This window comes from Numenius arquata, chromosome 5, assembly GCF_964106895.1.
Source record: "Numenius arquata chromosome 5, bNumArq3.hap1.1, whole genome shotgun sequence".
NCBI lineage: Eukaryota > Metazoa > Chordata > Aves > Charadriiformes > Scolopacidae > Numenius > Numenius arquata.
Window position 1 is genome coordinate 37,158,975 of NC_133580.1, and position 16,830 is coordinate 37,175,804.

Below are 16,830 nucleotides of genomic sequence, written 5' to 3' on the forward strand. Positions count from 1 at the left end.
CGGCGGGGACCCTTCCTCCGCGGGAGCAGTGCCCGGTGCCCGGCGGGCGGGGGTTTCCCGGCAGACCGGGGCGGGGTGTCCCCGGCCCCCGGCGCGGGGCGGGCCGTGCCCGCGTCCCCGCCCCCGGCGGGGCGGCGGCGGTTACGTGCGCGGGGCGGTGCGGCGGGGCTGGCAGTGCCGGCGCCGAGCCGCGGGGAGCCCCGAGCCCGTTGCGGCGGCGGCGACGCGCATCGCGGCCGCGCCCATGGCGAGCAGCAGCGGCGGCAGGTAGGGTCGGGCGGGGCGGGGGCCCGCTCCCCCGGCCATGGCGCAGACGGAGCCCCCGAAGGCGGTGCGGCTGTGGCGCGACGCCGCCCTGCGCGCACGGAAGCTGCGGGGCGGCTCCGGTGAGCCCGAGTCCGAGCCGGAGCCGGACGCCGGGCCGCCGGGGGGGCCGCCGCCGCCGCCCCCCGCCGCCCACGCGTCTCGCCGCCCGCCCCCGTCGGCGGCGGTGGCGGCCCTGGGGGAGCTGGAGGCGCTGAACCTGAGCGGGCGGGGGCTGGAGGAGCTGCCCGAGGAGGTGGGCGCCGCCCTGAGCGGGCTGCGGGTCCTCAGCCTGCGGCGCAACCGTCTGGGCAGCTTGCCCGCCGCCGCCCTGCGCCACCTGGGCCGCCTGGCCGAGCTCGACCTCAGCCACAACCGGCTGCGGGGCCTGGGGGACGGCGGGGCGCTGGCGGGGCTGCGGGGCCTGCGGAAGCTCAGCCTCAGCCACAACGAGCTGGGTGCCGAGGGCCCGGGCCTGCCCCCCCGCCTGGCCGAGCTGGGCCGCCTGGAGGAGTTGGACCTCAGCTTCAACCGCCTGCGCCGCCTGCCCGAGGGCCTGGGCCGCCTGCGACACCTCCGTGCCCTCGACATCGACCACAACCTGCTGCCCTCCTTCCCCGCCCCGCTGCTGGAGCTGGCTGCCCTGGAGGAGCTCGACTGCTCTGGCAACCGCCACCTCGGGGCCCTGCCCGAGGGCATCGCTGCCCTCCGCCGCCTCAAGATCCTCTGGCTGAGCGGCACTGGGCTGGCGGCCCTGCCCGAGGGCCTCTGCCAGCTGAGCGCCCTGGAGAGCCTCATGCTGGACGGCAACCGGCTGCGGGCCCTGCCCGCCGGCTTCAGCAGCCTCCAGCGGCTCAAGATGCTGAACCTTTCCTCCAATCTGCTGGCGGAGTTCCCCGCTGCCATCTTGGCACTGCCCAGTCTGGAGGAGCTCTACCTGAGTCGGAACCAGCTCACCCTGCTGCCCCCTCATCTCTGTCAGCTCCGCCAGCTCCGCACCCTCTGGCTGGACAACAACTACATCCGCTACCTGCCTGACTCCATCGTGCTCCTCCACAGCCTGGAGGAGCTGGTCCTGCAAGGCAACCAGATTGCCATCCTGCCCGAGGGCTTTGGGCAGCTCTCCCGCGTCACCCTGTGGAAGATCAAAGACAACCCCCTCATCCAGCCCCCCTACGAGGTGTGCATGAAAGGTATCCCTTACATCGCAGCCTACCAGCACGAGCTGGCCCACTCCCAGCCTGCCGTCAAACCCCGCCTCAAGCTGGTCCTCATGGGCCTAAAGGATGCGGGAAAGACCCTGCTGAGACGATGTCTCATGGAGGAGGATGGGCAGAGGGAGGACATGGGAAGCTGGGAGGCAGGGAGCACCCAGCCCAGAGGGTGCCCTGGGCAGCAGCAGGACATTGGGAGAGTGCCAGTTGGGTGTTGCCCCTTCCCAGAGCCTCAGGATGCTTCCTCAGCATGGGTACCTGACATGCAGCAGCTGGAACATCTCCCCGTTGAGCAGCAGGACATACCTTCTCACGTGCCCTCTCACCGAGTGACAGGGGAAACGCTGTGCCCTGCACCATCACTGCCACTGGATGCCTCCCAAGTACCATTAGGACCAGGACTGTCAGGAGGCAGCAAGGGCATTGAGGTGATGGACTGGACAGCGGATGCAGAGAGGGGCCTGACGTTTATTGTGTACGAGCTGGCGGGGGACCCGAGCTATGATGTGATCCAGTCTTTCTTCCTCTCTCCCGGAGCCCTATACGTGCTGGTGGTGAATTTGAGTGCCTACGTCCCTCAGCACTTCTACCCCTCTGTGGGCTATTTCTTGCACTGGCTCGGTTCCAAGGTGCCCCATGCCGTGGTGTGCATGGTGGGAACCCACGCTGACCTCTGTGCGGAGCGGGAATTGGAAGAGAAGTGCCTGGACATCCATCACCAGATTGCTCAGCAGGAGAAGAGGGATGCTGAGGGACTCCAGAGCTTGGTCCAGCAGGTGGATGAGGCTCTGGGACAGGACTTTGACCTGCGCTGCTCCAGCCCGCATGCTGCCTTTTATGGGGTTTCAGACAAGAACTTGCGGCGAAAGAAAGCCCAGTTTCAGTACCTTCTCAACCACCGCCCACAGATCCTTTCTCCAGTGCTGCCTTTCAGCTGCTGGGACCGTTGCCAGGTGCGTCGCCTGCGGGACAAGCTCCTCTCCGTGGCTGAGCACCGGGATATCTTCCCGAACCTGCATCGGGTGTTGCCCAAATCCTGGCAAGTGCTGGAGGAGCTGCACTTCCAGCCACAGGCTCAGCAGCTGTGGCTTAGCTGGTGGGACTCTGCCCGGTTGGGCTTGCAGGCAGGCCTAACGGAGGATCGGCTCCAGAGTGCCCTGTCCTACCTGCATGAGAGTGGGAAGCTGCTCTACTTTGAGGAGCACCTCACCTTGCGGGAGTATGTGTTCCACAACCTGCCGCGGCTCATTGACATCCTCAATGTCTTCTGCCAGCGGGATGCCACCGTGCTGCTCCAGAAACTGCTTAGTGACACCCACATTGACGAACTGAGGGCCACTCAGCTCCATCATTACGTGGAGGGGTTCTTGCTGCATGGCCTGCTCCCTGCCCACGTTATCCGTCTCCTTCTTAAGCCCCACATCCAGAGCCGGGAGGATCTGCAGCTCATCCTCGAGCTGCTGGAGAAGATGGGCCTCTGTTACTGTGTCAACAAACCCAAATGCAAGCCCCTAAATGGGGCAGCAGCTTGGTACAAGTTTCCCTGCTACGTGAAAAATGAAGTGCCCCATGCGGAGGCGTGGATCAATGGCGCCAATCTGAGCGGACAGTCCTTTGTGGTCGAGCAGCTACAGATTGAATATAGCTTTCCATTCATTTTCCCACCCGGCTTGTTTGCACGCTACAGTGTCCAGATTAACAACCACGTGGTTCAGCGGTCAGATGGCAAATACCAGATCTATGCCTACCGGGGAAAGGTGCCCGTGGTGGTGAGTTACCGGCCTGCCAGGGGAGCTCTGCAACCAGATACTCTGTCTATCGCTAGTCATGCATCCCTACCAAATATCTGGACAGCCTGGCAAGCTATTACCCCTTTAGTAGAAGAACTGAATGTCCTGCTGCAGGAATGGCCGGGCCTGTACTACACTGTGCACGTCCTCTGTTCAAAGTGCCTTAAAAGAGGGTCACCCAACCCACACACTTTTCCAGGTAAGGCACAACCCAGCTTGCCTCTTCTGGGGCTTTGCCCCTTCTAAAAAGGAGTCTTATGGTGTTAGTCTTAGCTCTGTCTCTTTTTCTTTTTTCTTTTTTTTTTTTTAATCCTCTGCTCTCCCTTCCCTGGTGACTTGAGTCATGAGAGAAAATATTAGGGTAGCTCCAAGGAGACAGGCTTAAAATAACCCTATTCTGAGATGAGGAGGGTGTTACATCCCCCTTTGTCCGTGCCTTTTCTTTCTGCTTTTTGGGTTTTGGCCCTGAGCATTGGCGGTGCCATTGTTGAAAAGGCCCTGACCTGTCCTCCTTGTTATGATTCCTTTGAATGGCACTGCGTTTTTTTCCTAATTCCCTTTACCCTGCATCTCCCCCTTCCTTGGGGCTATTTGTAAATACGGATAGAGATGCCAAAAAGACTGCAGGTGTCCCCTCTCTTCCCCTTCAACCCCTCACCCCCAAAACCTGGCCTGTGCTGCAGCCTTTCTGAATGCAGGAAGGCTCCTGCTGGTAGACAATGGGTGTGTTGGTCTCCATAGCCCTGTATAACAAACGCTTTCTTGTATCTGAGCCCTGTCTCTAGCAGGAAGCATTCCTCCCTGAAGAGAGAGGGATACTCCATCTTCTTTGTTTAACTGGCTCACCTAAAAGTGGTTCCCAGACTGCACCTTTTGGAGCTATTCTTGAGAGCAGTTATTTTCCTTCTTCTCTCCCTTTTCATCTAACGAAAAAAGCATAATACCTCTCCTCTGGAGCATGACTGGTTGTGGTGCTTTTTAAAGCTGTCGTTTCAAGTCGTGATTTTGTCAGTGGTATTTTCCAGCAGCATCTGTTTTACATCTCGTGTATGCAGGTACTGCCTCCTAACCTGTGTCCACAGGGTTTGTTCTGGGGGTTGCGGGGGCCATGGGAAAGGTGCTTTGATGTGTAAATCTGCATGAAATCAAAACACTCTGGACTGTAAGCAGCGCTGTAGAAATGTGTGTTTTACACACAGACACCCACACACACCCCCAGACCCCTCCATGTTGGAAGTATGTTGGAACTTTCTTTATTTACAGGTAGCCTGAAATTGTGTGGGAACTGGAGTGTGATTTGAGTTAAAGCAAGCACTGGTGCCGAATAGGTTTGTAGGCAAATGTGAATAATGTATGTTTTGGGGGGTTGGTTTTGTTTTTTTTTCCCTGGACCTTGAAAACAAGGAGGTGCTGTTTGCTCCTCAGCCTGTGTCCTGCTCCATCGACTGCATCTCCCTCTAACTTTGTTACCTTATGTAAGAGCCATTGGACTTGGGCGGGTGAACCCATGCTGTGTGAGTTGCTGAGTGGTATTTGCAGGCTGGGTCTTGCTGCTGGCGTGGTGCTTGGGGCAATGTGATCTGCTTTCCAAAAAGCCCGGAGACTAAAAAACACAGAATCCCTTAAAAAAAAAAACAACCACAAACAACAACCCAAACCAAAACAAGAAAAAAAACCACTACACCAAAATAAGCCAAGACAGCAAACTGGATGTGCAGGTGTGATGGGTGACTATTTAAGGTTTACCTTGTGAATAGTTCAGATCTGCAGTCACATATCTACTTTTTTCTCTTTTTTTTTTTTTTTTTTTAATTGTTTTGTGGCTGATTCTTTTTTTTTCCCCTGCTGAGATGATGCTTTAAAAGTGGAATGTGAAGAGGAGCCGGACTGTCTGCAGACAATCGGCATCTTTACTGACTAGTGACAGTCAGAGCGGGTCTGGAAGCCTAAGAGGGCATTGAAATAGAAGGGCCTTTTCCTTTGGATTTGACTGTGCCATATATGTTTTCTTAGAGGTAGGAAAGAACTGCTCTCACCTGGGAGCCAGGGTGGGTGTGCTGGGAAGGGGAGGTGCAAGTAAGCAATGCATCATTGGGCATGGGAGGAGCAGGGGCTCTCATGCCAGGCCTCCGAACCCCACCTGGGTGATGCTGCCTCTAGAAAGGGGGTTGCAGCGTTTCCAAAGCTCTCCAGGGTAGAAGCCAGGCCTTGCTGCCACTTAGCATCCCAAGTGGCCCTGCCTTGGGGTGAGGGGTGACTGTCTTAACACAAATACTATACAAGTCTACCGGGGGGAAGAACACGTTGAGAAGACAAATGTGTTTCAAAGTCAGGGCTGATTTGTGGAAGTGCTGAAGAGTGATTAAAGCCTGCAGTTAATCGAGAAACCTGCTTGTCGTCTTGGATGTTGCTTAAACCTAGCCCAGCTATGATCCGGATTGTATGAAAAATGTGAATCATCATTTGGCTTGGGGAGACCTGAATGTCTGCATTTAATCTAAAATGTTCTTTGCTGCGTATCTGATCTATGAATAAAAGATTGTTTAGGAGCCCCTAAATGGCAAATAAAAAGCTGAAGACTTTTTTCCCCCTGATTTGGTTTATCAGGAAGTGTGCATGTTTAAAGTCATGCTGCCAAGGTTGCTCTTGTGCAAGTGAATCGTGATTGGCATCATTTTTAACAGGGTGTAGAAAAGAGATGGGTCTAATGTTACGAAAATGCGTAGTGAGGGAGATGTCTTTTTCTTTCCAAGCTCTTCAAGCGGAAATCCCTGGCAATTTGTGATGCTGCTAATTCTTAAATAGGGCTGTGGTCTTTTTAGGACTGCACTGAAGAACTGCTTTGCAGCCTGTTGACCTTAATAAGGGAAACATTTCTGTGGAGACACTGCCAAATTTGTGCTCAAAAATGGAAGTGCAGTCTGGCTGTGTGTCTGGTTGCACAATCTGTGTCGTCATTCATGAAGCCGATGGTGCATTCTTTGGTCATCCAAAATATTCATTGGAATCCCCTTCAAAGAGGGGACTTGGTTGTTCATGAGTTGAGGATTAGTCCTTGCTTTTCCTCTCCTTCCCTGCGTGTGCACACTCTATAATTTCCATTGATAATACACGCAGAAAATCTTTAAGAACAAGCCAGAGTGCATAGAATGGGTTAATAAGAATTGAGATTCTGGATTCACTCTTCTGAGGGTTTATTGCAAACAAGCAGTGAATATAAGTGAAATGCCTTGATAGGTTCCTTTTAAGGAAGCTTTCATGTTTGAAACAGTTTTGTAGCTGGGTGAAATAGTAATTTCATTGGCATCTGAACTGGAATCTCAGTGTGCTTTGAGGCTGCAGTCATCTGCTTGGCTGATAAGAAGCCAAGGCTAAGAAAGGTATGACCCTGCTTTGAGTGACCAACAAGAATAGTTCACCACTCCAAGATGAGACCTCAGTTGGGTCTGGTCTCAATGCCCAGTTGTCACAGGCATTGAGAAATGGTGTGATTTTTTGTATGTGATATTCTTTTAGCCCCTGAAGTGAAGCCCTTTTAGGTTGTTCATGTCCCATAAGCTATTAAGTGACTTAGGATTGGGGGGTGGAGGTGGTTTGCCGTCTGTTTGATAGTAGACACATGTGCTTTGTTTGGACAAATGTGACTGGATTTTCCAAGCTTGCCTTCGTGTGCACCTGCTAACTGCTCTGCTGCTGTCTCTTCTTACCCTGTGCTAGGCTGTGTCTGGGCCACCCTGCGTTCTTCCAGGTTCTGGTCTACATGAGGTATCCTGATATCTGATGTGTGATTCGTTCGGGGTGAGGTGGGATTGTGTTTGACCAGTGGCTTTCCTTTATTCCTGCCTGTGAAGTTACCTGTGTGAATGCAGGCACAAGAAAGCCAGGGAGTTTGTCCATTGCAAAAAAATAGGCAAAATGCTATCACAAGAAAGACAAGATGATCTTGGTTTTCACAGGTTAAAAATATGACAACAGACAAAAAGTTGTGGGCAAAGATACTGTGTGTGAGCCTAGCAGCCCCTCTCCAAAAAAATGCTGCAAAGCTTGGGGAGCTTTGAGAGATGCTGGAGGACTAGCAAGAGGTTTCCTGCAGAGAGGAAGTGTGCATCTCCTGCCTGCCTTTCTGCCCCCTTCCTAAGGTATCAGAACAGGGAGGAGATCACGAGCCTCTACTCTGCCTATCTCCCACATCAAAGGTGAGCAGAAGCAAGGATTACATGCCAGTTATCTTCAGGGGTACAGATGGAAGTATCATAGTGTAGTTCACCTGTGAGACTCTCTGTCATGCCCAGAGCAGGGCTAATTCTAGGTGGCCTTATTCATGTGACTGAAAGTGCTCATCATCCCTGTGTTGGAGTCAAAAGCAAGCATGAACTCCCTTGGTGGCTGGGATGGAGTCAGGAGATGGAGAGATGGAAGATCCCATGATGTGTCATGCTGTCAAGTCCCATGGAAGCTGAGGAAGGAGCAGGTGAGACTGGTTTTGTCAGAATGGCTCAGAAGTTGCTCCAAAATCTGAGCTGCCTCTCAATGAAAGGCTCGTGTCACGTATCTAATTGTTCTTTGTAATTAAATTGTAAGTAGTTAGGGTTTTTCACAGACTGTTGTAGTACAGCAACACCTGCTTGTTATAGACCCTGATGCTAGCATTTAGCAGCCTTTTATTTTCCCTGTTAGAGGGTGGAGTCCCTTTTGCCTGACTTTCAAAGTAGATGCTGCAGCTGTTTTGGGGCTGTTGTCACGCTCTCCTGAATGCTGTGGCTTCAGTGAAGTACTGTGGCAAAATCGGAGTCAGTAGGGCAAGACTTGAGCACAGTGGGAGCACCAGACATGGATGATGTGGGTGGTAGGAGAAAGCTGAATGAGGCCTGGTGATTCAGGAGGAGAAGAGAACAGATCAGTTGCTGAACTTGGGAAAGCTCTAGCCCTGATTGTTTAGCTTGCCAACAAGAGCTGATTTCTGTGGTGCTGAAGCAACAAACTTGAGTGGTGTGTTTTGCTGTACATAATAGTGTAGAAATACAGTCTATTTACCACCAGGGTTTTTTAGAGATCTCCATCATAGAATCCTCTGGGCTGGAAGGGACCTTCAAAGGTCATCTAGTCTGACCCCCCCTGCAGTCAGTGGGGACACCCCCAACTAGACCAGGTTGCCCAGGGCCTCGTCGAGCTTCACCTTGAATGTCTCCACGGAAGGGGCCTCAACCACCACCCTGGGCAACCTATTCCAGTGCTCCACCACCCTCATGGTAAAGAACTTTTTCCTAATGTCTAATCTAAATCTGCTTTTTTCCAGTTTAAAGCCATTACCCCTTGTTCTGTCATTGCCGGCCTTTGTAAACAGACTGTCTCCAGCCTTCTTGGAGGCCCTCTTCAGGTACTGGAAGGTTGCTATTAGGTCTCCCCGGAGCCTCCTCTTCTCCAGGCTGAACAACCCCAGCTCCCTCAGGCTGTCCTCGTAGCAGAGGTGCTCCAAACCCCTGATCATTTTTGTGGCCCTCCTCTGGACCCTCTCTATCAGGTCCATGTCCTTCTTATATTGAGGGCTCCAGACCTGCACACAGTACTCCAGGTGAGATCTCACCAGAGCAGTGTAAAGTGGCAGCATCATGTTAAGCTGTGTGTTGCATGGTGAGCATTTGAGGTCCTCTTGCTTGATGGCTGTGATAGGACATCTTCTAATTTAAACAACACATCCAGGAAAGGGACAACAAACGTTTCATCATCTTGGAGGAGGCAGAGAAATTGCCAGAGGGAGAGTGTGATGTGCAGCATGGATGGCTGCTGTGGGACTGTGGCTGGTGGGATGCAGGTGTGGGAACCAGTCCTTGGGGAGAACTAGAGTAACCAGCAGAGAGCTGGGCTTATGGCTGATGGTCTGGCTCGGGGTGACACAGGAAGGGGAGTAACAGACTCAACTGTGGATGCTAGAAGAGAGGCTGAGGCTTTGAATTGCCTTCTTAAAGCTGACCTGCTGCCTGCAGTGTCTGGTGACCTTGTATTGCATGCATTGCTTTGTGTGTTCGTGCATTCGGGGGCTTTTTTTTTTTTTTTTAAGGCTCCTAATACGGAACTTGCTAAAGTTACTTGAAAGGTACATATTTAACACTGTTTGAAGGAATCCTCTTCCTTATGCAAAAAGTTCATATGCATTTCTACTAAAGGAAAGGTTTCCTGGTATGTCAGCTTGGTACAAGAAAACTCTTTGGGTTTGTTCCATAACAGCTTGTCTTGCCCTGCCCCATTCTCCATGTGCGTTGTTTCTGGGCTTTGGGCCTCTGGACTTTGAGCTGCCATCACTGAACCAGGGAAACACTAGATTTGGTTGATTGGATCTTTTTGGTTTGGTTAGTGAAGAAAAGCAGAGTTATTGGCCTTCAATGCATTACTTTTTCTTGTTTGTTTGTGTTTTTTATTTTTTACAGTTACTGACATTTGTCTTTGCGGGAAATGACCAGAGATGCTCAGTACCAAATAATTCTTTCTTCCATCAAATAAGAACTATTTAAAACTTACTGATTGTGGGGATGACATAAAAAGTTAATGTAGGTTTTCACCTCTCCAGAGTAAATTGGTTACGTGAGGACTGATCTGTGCTCTGCTTCAGCACACTATGGGCACAGATGTCACGAAACGTGCTTTGTTTCGTGCTGTGTGTGTGCACTTCTGGTGCTGTGGTGCCTCTTTCTAAAAGCACCTAAGTGTGAAAAACTTTTCCATGTAAGTTTGGTTGAGATGTATCATGTGCATGATCCACCTGCAGATACATTGCAAGGTCCTACTCCTTTTGCATCTTGGGAGAGGATGGTGGGAAATAACCAACAGCACTGAATCTTGTTGCCTTTTGGTGATGTTGTGAAGTTGTTACTTGACGTTGGGATAGAGCTCTGAAAAACAAGTTACCAGTTTAAAAGCAATGTATGAGTGCATCTATTAGGTAATTCTCCTGTATGCTTTGGCGTCTTGTTGCATTTGCATTATTAAGCAGGTAGTTGTGGTAGCCTAGCATGCTCTCCAATTAGTGATTTGCTAATAATAGTGCAGGCTAGTTGTTCAGCTCTTGAAAGCAATTTGCCAGGGGAGAAAGGAGAAAATATATTTAATGAAAAGTTCTGTGTTGGTTTTGACTTCTTGGAAATCATCAGAGTACTAACTTTTTTATATGTATTTTTTTTTCCCCTTCTGTCATAAGCAGAGGAAGAATAACCTCTGCAGGTAAGTAAAGAAAATTGTGGTTTGGGGGTGAATACAAGCTGATCAGTTATTTCTTTTTATCTCCCTCTCCCTGCTTGTGGTACTTGTGCTTGGCATACAGCTGTGAGAGTAAGCAGGCTAGCTGGTGCAAAATAAGGTCACCTCTTCTCCGGTGAGTTTGTGAGATACCAATTTAAGGATCCGCTATTTAAGGGAGCACCTCATAGGAACAAGGAGTGGGGAGGAAGTCCTTAAAGTACCATGTCAATTATAACAATCAAACTCCTGCTGCTCCTGTCGTTGCTTTTGGCTGGCTAGGAACATATCTGGATCTGAGAAAGCAATGCAACTGGGTTGTAGGAGTCTCAGCCTGCCTCTTTGGTCCACTATACGGTGATCTCCTTGCCTACAGCAGGAGAGCTTACGGGATTCTGGTGACCACAGTGTGAAGGAGCTGTGTCTCATACAAGAGATAAGGAGGCATTGGCATTTTTAGAAGCCCTTGGGTGGATGCAGTTTACAGCCTGTAATGGGAAGATCATCTGTGTGGATGCAGCCTTTGTTCCAGCTGAGCAGCTGGGAGAGATCTGTCCTCTAGTTTGTTGGGAAACAGATGTAAGAACTGGGGTTGGGGGGTTCGAGACCTGTGAAACAACCGGCTGGTTGGCTTTGGGAGAAGTTTTATTTAGGGAGTTCAGCTGGACCATCTTTGAGGGTTTATGGTTCTCCCACAGCAGGCTGCTGGAGGATGAGGTCATATTGTACTTGCGGTGTTTTCATGGCTAAACCTTGGTCCTGAATGTGCTGATTGGGTTGCCAGCATGGTCAGTGGCAGTGTAGTTTAGGAGTGGTGCAGGCTCTGTGGTTAGGGGTGACTTGCCTGTGGCCAGTGGATGGAGGCTGTGTTCGGACTGAGCTGTGACTGCTGGAGTGCTTGCCTCCTTGAGTTGGTTGCGGTTTAAAGCGAAACCTTAATTTCAGATTTGTTTTTTTTCTCAGTGGTCATTCTCAGGAGCTTCTCCCAAAAGGTATACTGAGTACACCTACTTCATGGTTTTAGCTGTGATTAGGTTGTACTCCTGGGAATGGGTGTGAAACTGGTCTAGGACCTACAGAATTACAAGATAACATGCATTTTGAATTGACAGTTCGGCATAGCAAGCTCTGCACGAACCAGACAACAGCTTTGAGGTGAGCTTGGCACTTCTGTGGAGAAGTCCGTTAGGCTTAGTGCTTTGTGAGGATCAGGCCAAACTAAACTGGAGACAAGTAACCTTCAGAGCAAAACAAAGCTGCATCTCAAATCCTGTTCAGACCTGCCTGTTTTTGCTACATGCTGACTTGGAAGTGATGCTTGAATACTCCAGGAAGGAGCTGTATTATTATTGATCCAGATTACATTGGATTTTGCTGATGAGATGATGAGAGACTTCTGCTGGGTTTTTTTTTTTAGCGGGGTTTCACAAGCTTGGCTAAGTTCATCTCTGTAAGGCCCTTTATGAAAGCTATACCAGGGTATCTTCCCCTTTACCCAGTTTTAGGGTGATGCTTGCCAAGCGTCCAGTTTAGATAAGCATTTTTATTTGTGTTATGTGGGAGGGAACTCAGACCTCCCAGACCACTGTAGGAGAGACACCCTCTCCTTCACGTGGTACCCGTCACTTTCTGTAGAGTTTTCAGGCTCTCCCTGTTATGGACCTTTAACCATTCATTCTCCGAATCAAGGGAAACAAACAAAGGTACAATGGTAGGACAGGGATTTGTGGACTTTATGCTTTGATCGAAGATAAAATTAATATTCTATATAGGGTTTTGTCCTAATAGAGTGGTGGCACACTTTGGTCAAGACTTGTCTCTCAAGTGATCTGTACTGTACAATTTCTGCGTGTTGAATTACTCTTGGGGCATGTTCTTTGCATTTTTAGCAGGTGTTTTGCTCTCCAGCAATACAGAGTGAGCAGCAGCCTGTGATAAGGGACAGATCCTGCCCTGTAGCAGGGTAGGGCTGTTGATGAGTTTCCTAAAAAAAATTAATAGGCTATGGTATCTGCAGGGGTTGGCTTGAGACAGAAGTGCTTGACCTAATTTGCTTCCCATGTATCTAGCTGTGTGAAACCACACAGTGGAAAAATATTGAAGGTGAACACAGTGATTGGGTCTTGCTTGACTTCAAGAGACATTTGCAGCACACTTTGTCCCTTTGTATCGGTGCAAGATTGGCAGCAGAATACTGCTAGAGAGGCTGATTTGTCCCAAACCTACCCCAGAACAAGTGTCCTCCCATCCAGTAAGGTTCCTTGCTCCACGGTGAACAAGCAGAGGGTGAGCTTTCTGCAGCAGAAGAAACACGCATCTGTATTATGGTAGATACAACAGAACTGCAAAATTGTCCTGCAGCACAGACCATGAGTGCTGCATGGTGCAGCAGCACCCTACTGTATCTCTAGCTGTTGTTGTGGAGCTCTGTTGCTGACCATTTAATACCTTTTTTCACTCAATGGCCACCTCCTTAGATGAAGCAGTCAGGTATGGATGGCAAGCGGTTTATCTCTGAATAGATAATGTTAGAAACCAAGGACTTTGCAGTGCGCAGGCAAAGAATGTACGGTGTGGAGGATGGAGAGGTAGGGACCTCTCCATCAGAGACTGGCTGTCTGACATCAGTCTTTTACTGTAAGTATTCCAGTTGTCTGTGTTTGAATGGTTGCATTTATTGCTGTCATTAAAATTCTCAGATAAATCGAGATCAATCAAGAATGAAGGACCTGAAAAAATGGGGTAATGGCTGGGGATAGTGATCCATTCTGAAAAGTGCCCATCTGATATTGACCATCCTGATATTTGCATTCGTATCTTTCCACCCTCCCTCTGTATTTATACTGTGTATAACTTGCTAGTACACGTTCTCCTCTACTACATTATGGGGAAAAATAGCATAATTGTCAAATTGCTAACCTTTGCACTTTTCAAGATAACATCCTCAACAAATAGTGAGATGCAGCTGTATTCATTGCAATGTGTGATGGGGAATATTTCAAGGTATTTATGCCCAATTCATTTGGCTTTTCCTCAAAAAGGGCTGAGCAGCTGGGGCCTTGTCTATATGGGAGCAAAGGGGACTTGGGGCAACCACAAAAGGTAGATGTCCCCTTCCTTTTGTAATTCCTTGTCCTTTTCTCTATCTGTGAAGCGGGGAGTGGCTCACAGAAGCAATGACCTTCCTTAGCAGGGAGATTTAGTCATGATGGGACCCATGGGAGCTGGAGCAGAAGAGACGGTAAGGAGGCAGCTGAGCTGTTCAGCACAGTCAGGAGATCTGTAGTATGGAAGGCGTCTTGCAAATTGCAGACTCGCCCAGGAGCTGCACAAGGGCATGGGGAATTGTAAATCCAGACAAACTGGTGTCAGACTGAGCAACAACTGTGTGGTGCCAAACTTTCACTCAACTGGGAGCTGTTCGCTCAAACTGGTTTTAAAGAGCACTGTAGGTTGAGGGTATAGCTGCTGGCTTGGTCTTCAGTGCCTTAATATGGACTCTGAGCCAGCCAGCCTCTGTCCCACCGTTACCCCTTTTGAGTGACTCCATCTTGCACCATCACATCAATGGGCAGCCTGACCAGGAGCAAGCAGTGAGAGCTGGGATGATCAGTACTGGCTCAAAGTAGTCTCCAAGTAGTCCTTTGGATGGGTTGGCTTTCCCGGGGCAGCCTCATCTGGGCAGTATCTTTAGGAAACGACCATGCTGTGTCCAGAGAAGAACAAGCAGATGGACCTCTTTCCATGCTGCAGGGGCATCCCAGGCAGGGGGAGAGGCACAGACTTACTCTGTTGATAAGTCTATCCTGCTGCAAGGAGGGGTGGAAGGTTTTGTGTGTGTTTCCTTTCCTGGTCTGCATGGGGCTTCTTACCTCCTTGCTGTGCCCGGCTGTATTTTACAGGCAGAACTGCTGGATGGGGTCAAATGTGCTTGGTGGCAGGTTTCCAAACCAGGGAGTCGGCAGCAAGCACCAGGCCTACTTACACGCGTTGCGTAACCAGATGAGTTTTCAGCTCCCTGTGCATTTCTCTAAATCTTCCTTTTGAACAGGATCCTTCTTTGAGTGAGATTTTGATGCTCTCATTTCAGATAACGATGCACGCACTGCGCATGGAAAATTCTCATGTCCAAATGACTCTGCTTTATCAAAGCAGCTAAACTTAGGAAATGTGTCAAAAAAGAGCTTCCCCTTCCTGTGATCTGACATAACATTTCGTGGTCGCTGTTATTTTTACTGTGAAACAGCTTAAATCTATTTTGGTTGGGCACTAAGTGATGGCTACAGTGCAAAAGAAGACATTTGTTTCTGTGAAGTAACGTGGCCGTGCTGCAGCTTCAGGGCTCTGAGGGCAGGCAGCTCACGTTGGGCTTGTGCCAGCGCGGCGTCGGGGCCCCTTGGCAGTCCTGCTCAGCTCTCTTGAGCCCTGTCTGCTCAGCAGAGGATCTCTGGACCTCCCCACCTTGCTCTGGAGCTCAGCGCTCTGTTTAGAAAAGGTAGCAATAAGCCCTTTGCTCTGAGAGAAGTTAACTCTTTCGGCATCTTGGAGGTGTAGTGAGTGGCAGTGGTGATAGATTTTAACATACTCCCTCTCTCCATCATGCGAATTCTCAGAGAACAGTATAGGGAAGTTGGTCTTTCACTATCACCAAAGTAGGGAGACAACTGCACGTGCAATGGGAGTTTGTGCAGGAACCAGTCATGCCTCTGGCTTCACAGATCTCTTTAATACATGGAATTCTTTCCATTGTACCCTGTTGTAGACCAGGACTTAGCCATCCCAGGCTTAAAAGTGCACTGCTGGAATCAAGACTCACTGGAGCACCTTGAGCTCTTGGTGTTAGGAATATATAATTCAAGCTTTCAAACTTTTTTACTGTTGGGTATTTTTTGTTTTTAAGTCAGCTCCTTCTTTGTTAAAGCTGGGTCTGTGAAGCTTTGAGCTCATGTTTTAATATAGCTGACTGCTGTGCTTAGCAGCCTTCCGACTTGTTTCCGAACATCCCACGCCTCCTTTCACATTGAGATGGAAGTGAAGGCAGACAACTGGGACATTGGGAAGAGATACTGTTGCTTGCTGGCTACAATATCCCAGAGATCTGCTGAGCAAGAATTTATTTCTTACTATTTTTTTTTTTTTTTTTTTAAGCTTCTGGTTGACAGTTGTGCAGAAATGTTCAGTGGATGAACATGGAGGTGATGTGAGCCTCACTCTGGAACTTCAGTCATCTCCAGGTACTTTTGCCCAGCTCTGTGACAGTGCTGGAGGTCCACCTGGGGAATGAACCTCCTGTGTGCTCTGTCCTTGCTAACAGGTCCAGTCAGTACCTGAACCCATACCGTCAGGGGTTTTGGGCGGGGAGTCTTGTTCATGCTGGTAAAGCAGGAGCCTATGATCTAGCCTCGGTGACATTTTCATGCCAAGTTTAGTAAGTGAGAAGTTTGTAATTTCTCAGAAGAACATGCGTGTGCCCACAGAGGGAGCCCTACAGACTCTGAGGTGATCATTACTGGATTTTGGCAAGGTCTTAACTGATGCTTGCGTGGGCAAATAATTCAGCTCAACAAGTGGCTGCTGTGGTCAGGTTGGAGCTTTCCTAGGATGAGATGCTGAAATAAATGATCAAGAGTTGAGTCTTGTGTGCGTCTTTTCCCAAACAGTTTATTTGTGCCTCAAAGGCTCAGCCAAAGTAAAGACTTTTTTGGATAAAGAAAAGTTTGGGAACCTTCCTTTGGGATCAGGAAAAAATATTTTAAAAGTACCTTTCTCTGTCTTCTTTTGTAACGGAAAGCTACCATGAAACTTTTGAAGCTGCCTGTTATTTTTAACTTGTTCCTTGTCCTTTGAAATAAATCACATCTTTCTTCTATGGCAAAAGAGAGCCTAGCAAGTTATATACATACAGACATGTACATTTCTGAGTGCCTGCAGTGAAGCTAAACAGAATGTTAAGAAAATGTTGCCAAACAAGGCAAGACCATTCTCAAGTTAGTGGTTCACACAGGGATCTGATTAAAAAAAAAAATAAAAAATCAAACCACTGGGCTGAGGAGTGTGATGAGAGGAGATGTTTGATGGTTTGGGAAGCGCAGGAGGCTGGCCCTAAATCTGTGGCTTGGATTTCTGGCACAGCACTTAGCAGGTGCTAAAAAAAATGCACTTCCCATTAAAAGCTGGCAGTTACACGTGTGGCTGGGTGTCTTCGGCCAGGGGAAGCTGAGCAGCATGGCTGTTCACTGGCTGCGTGGCTGCTCCTGCCCCTGAATATCAGGGTGGATGGTGGCCGGGTGGAT

The 16,830-nt window shown here is 49.6% G+C and overlaps 1 protein-coding gene across 1 annotated transcript in view; it reads left to right on the forward strand.

The window, feature by feature from the left end:
• The first annotated feature begins 304 nt into the window (after positions 1–304).
• The window catches only part of MFHAS1 (multifunctional ROCO family signaling regulator 1), a 30,127-nt gene continuing 13,601 nt past the window's right edge, over positions 305–16,830 (forward strand). Inside the window, exon 1 of the mRNA XM_074148003.1 lies at positions 305–3,506. Within this exon, the coding sequence (XP_074004104.1) occupies positions 305–3,506 (3,202 nt within the window). The remainder of the gene's footprint in view (positions 3,507–16,830) is intronic.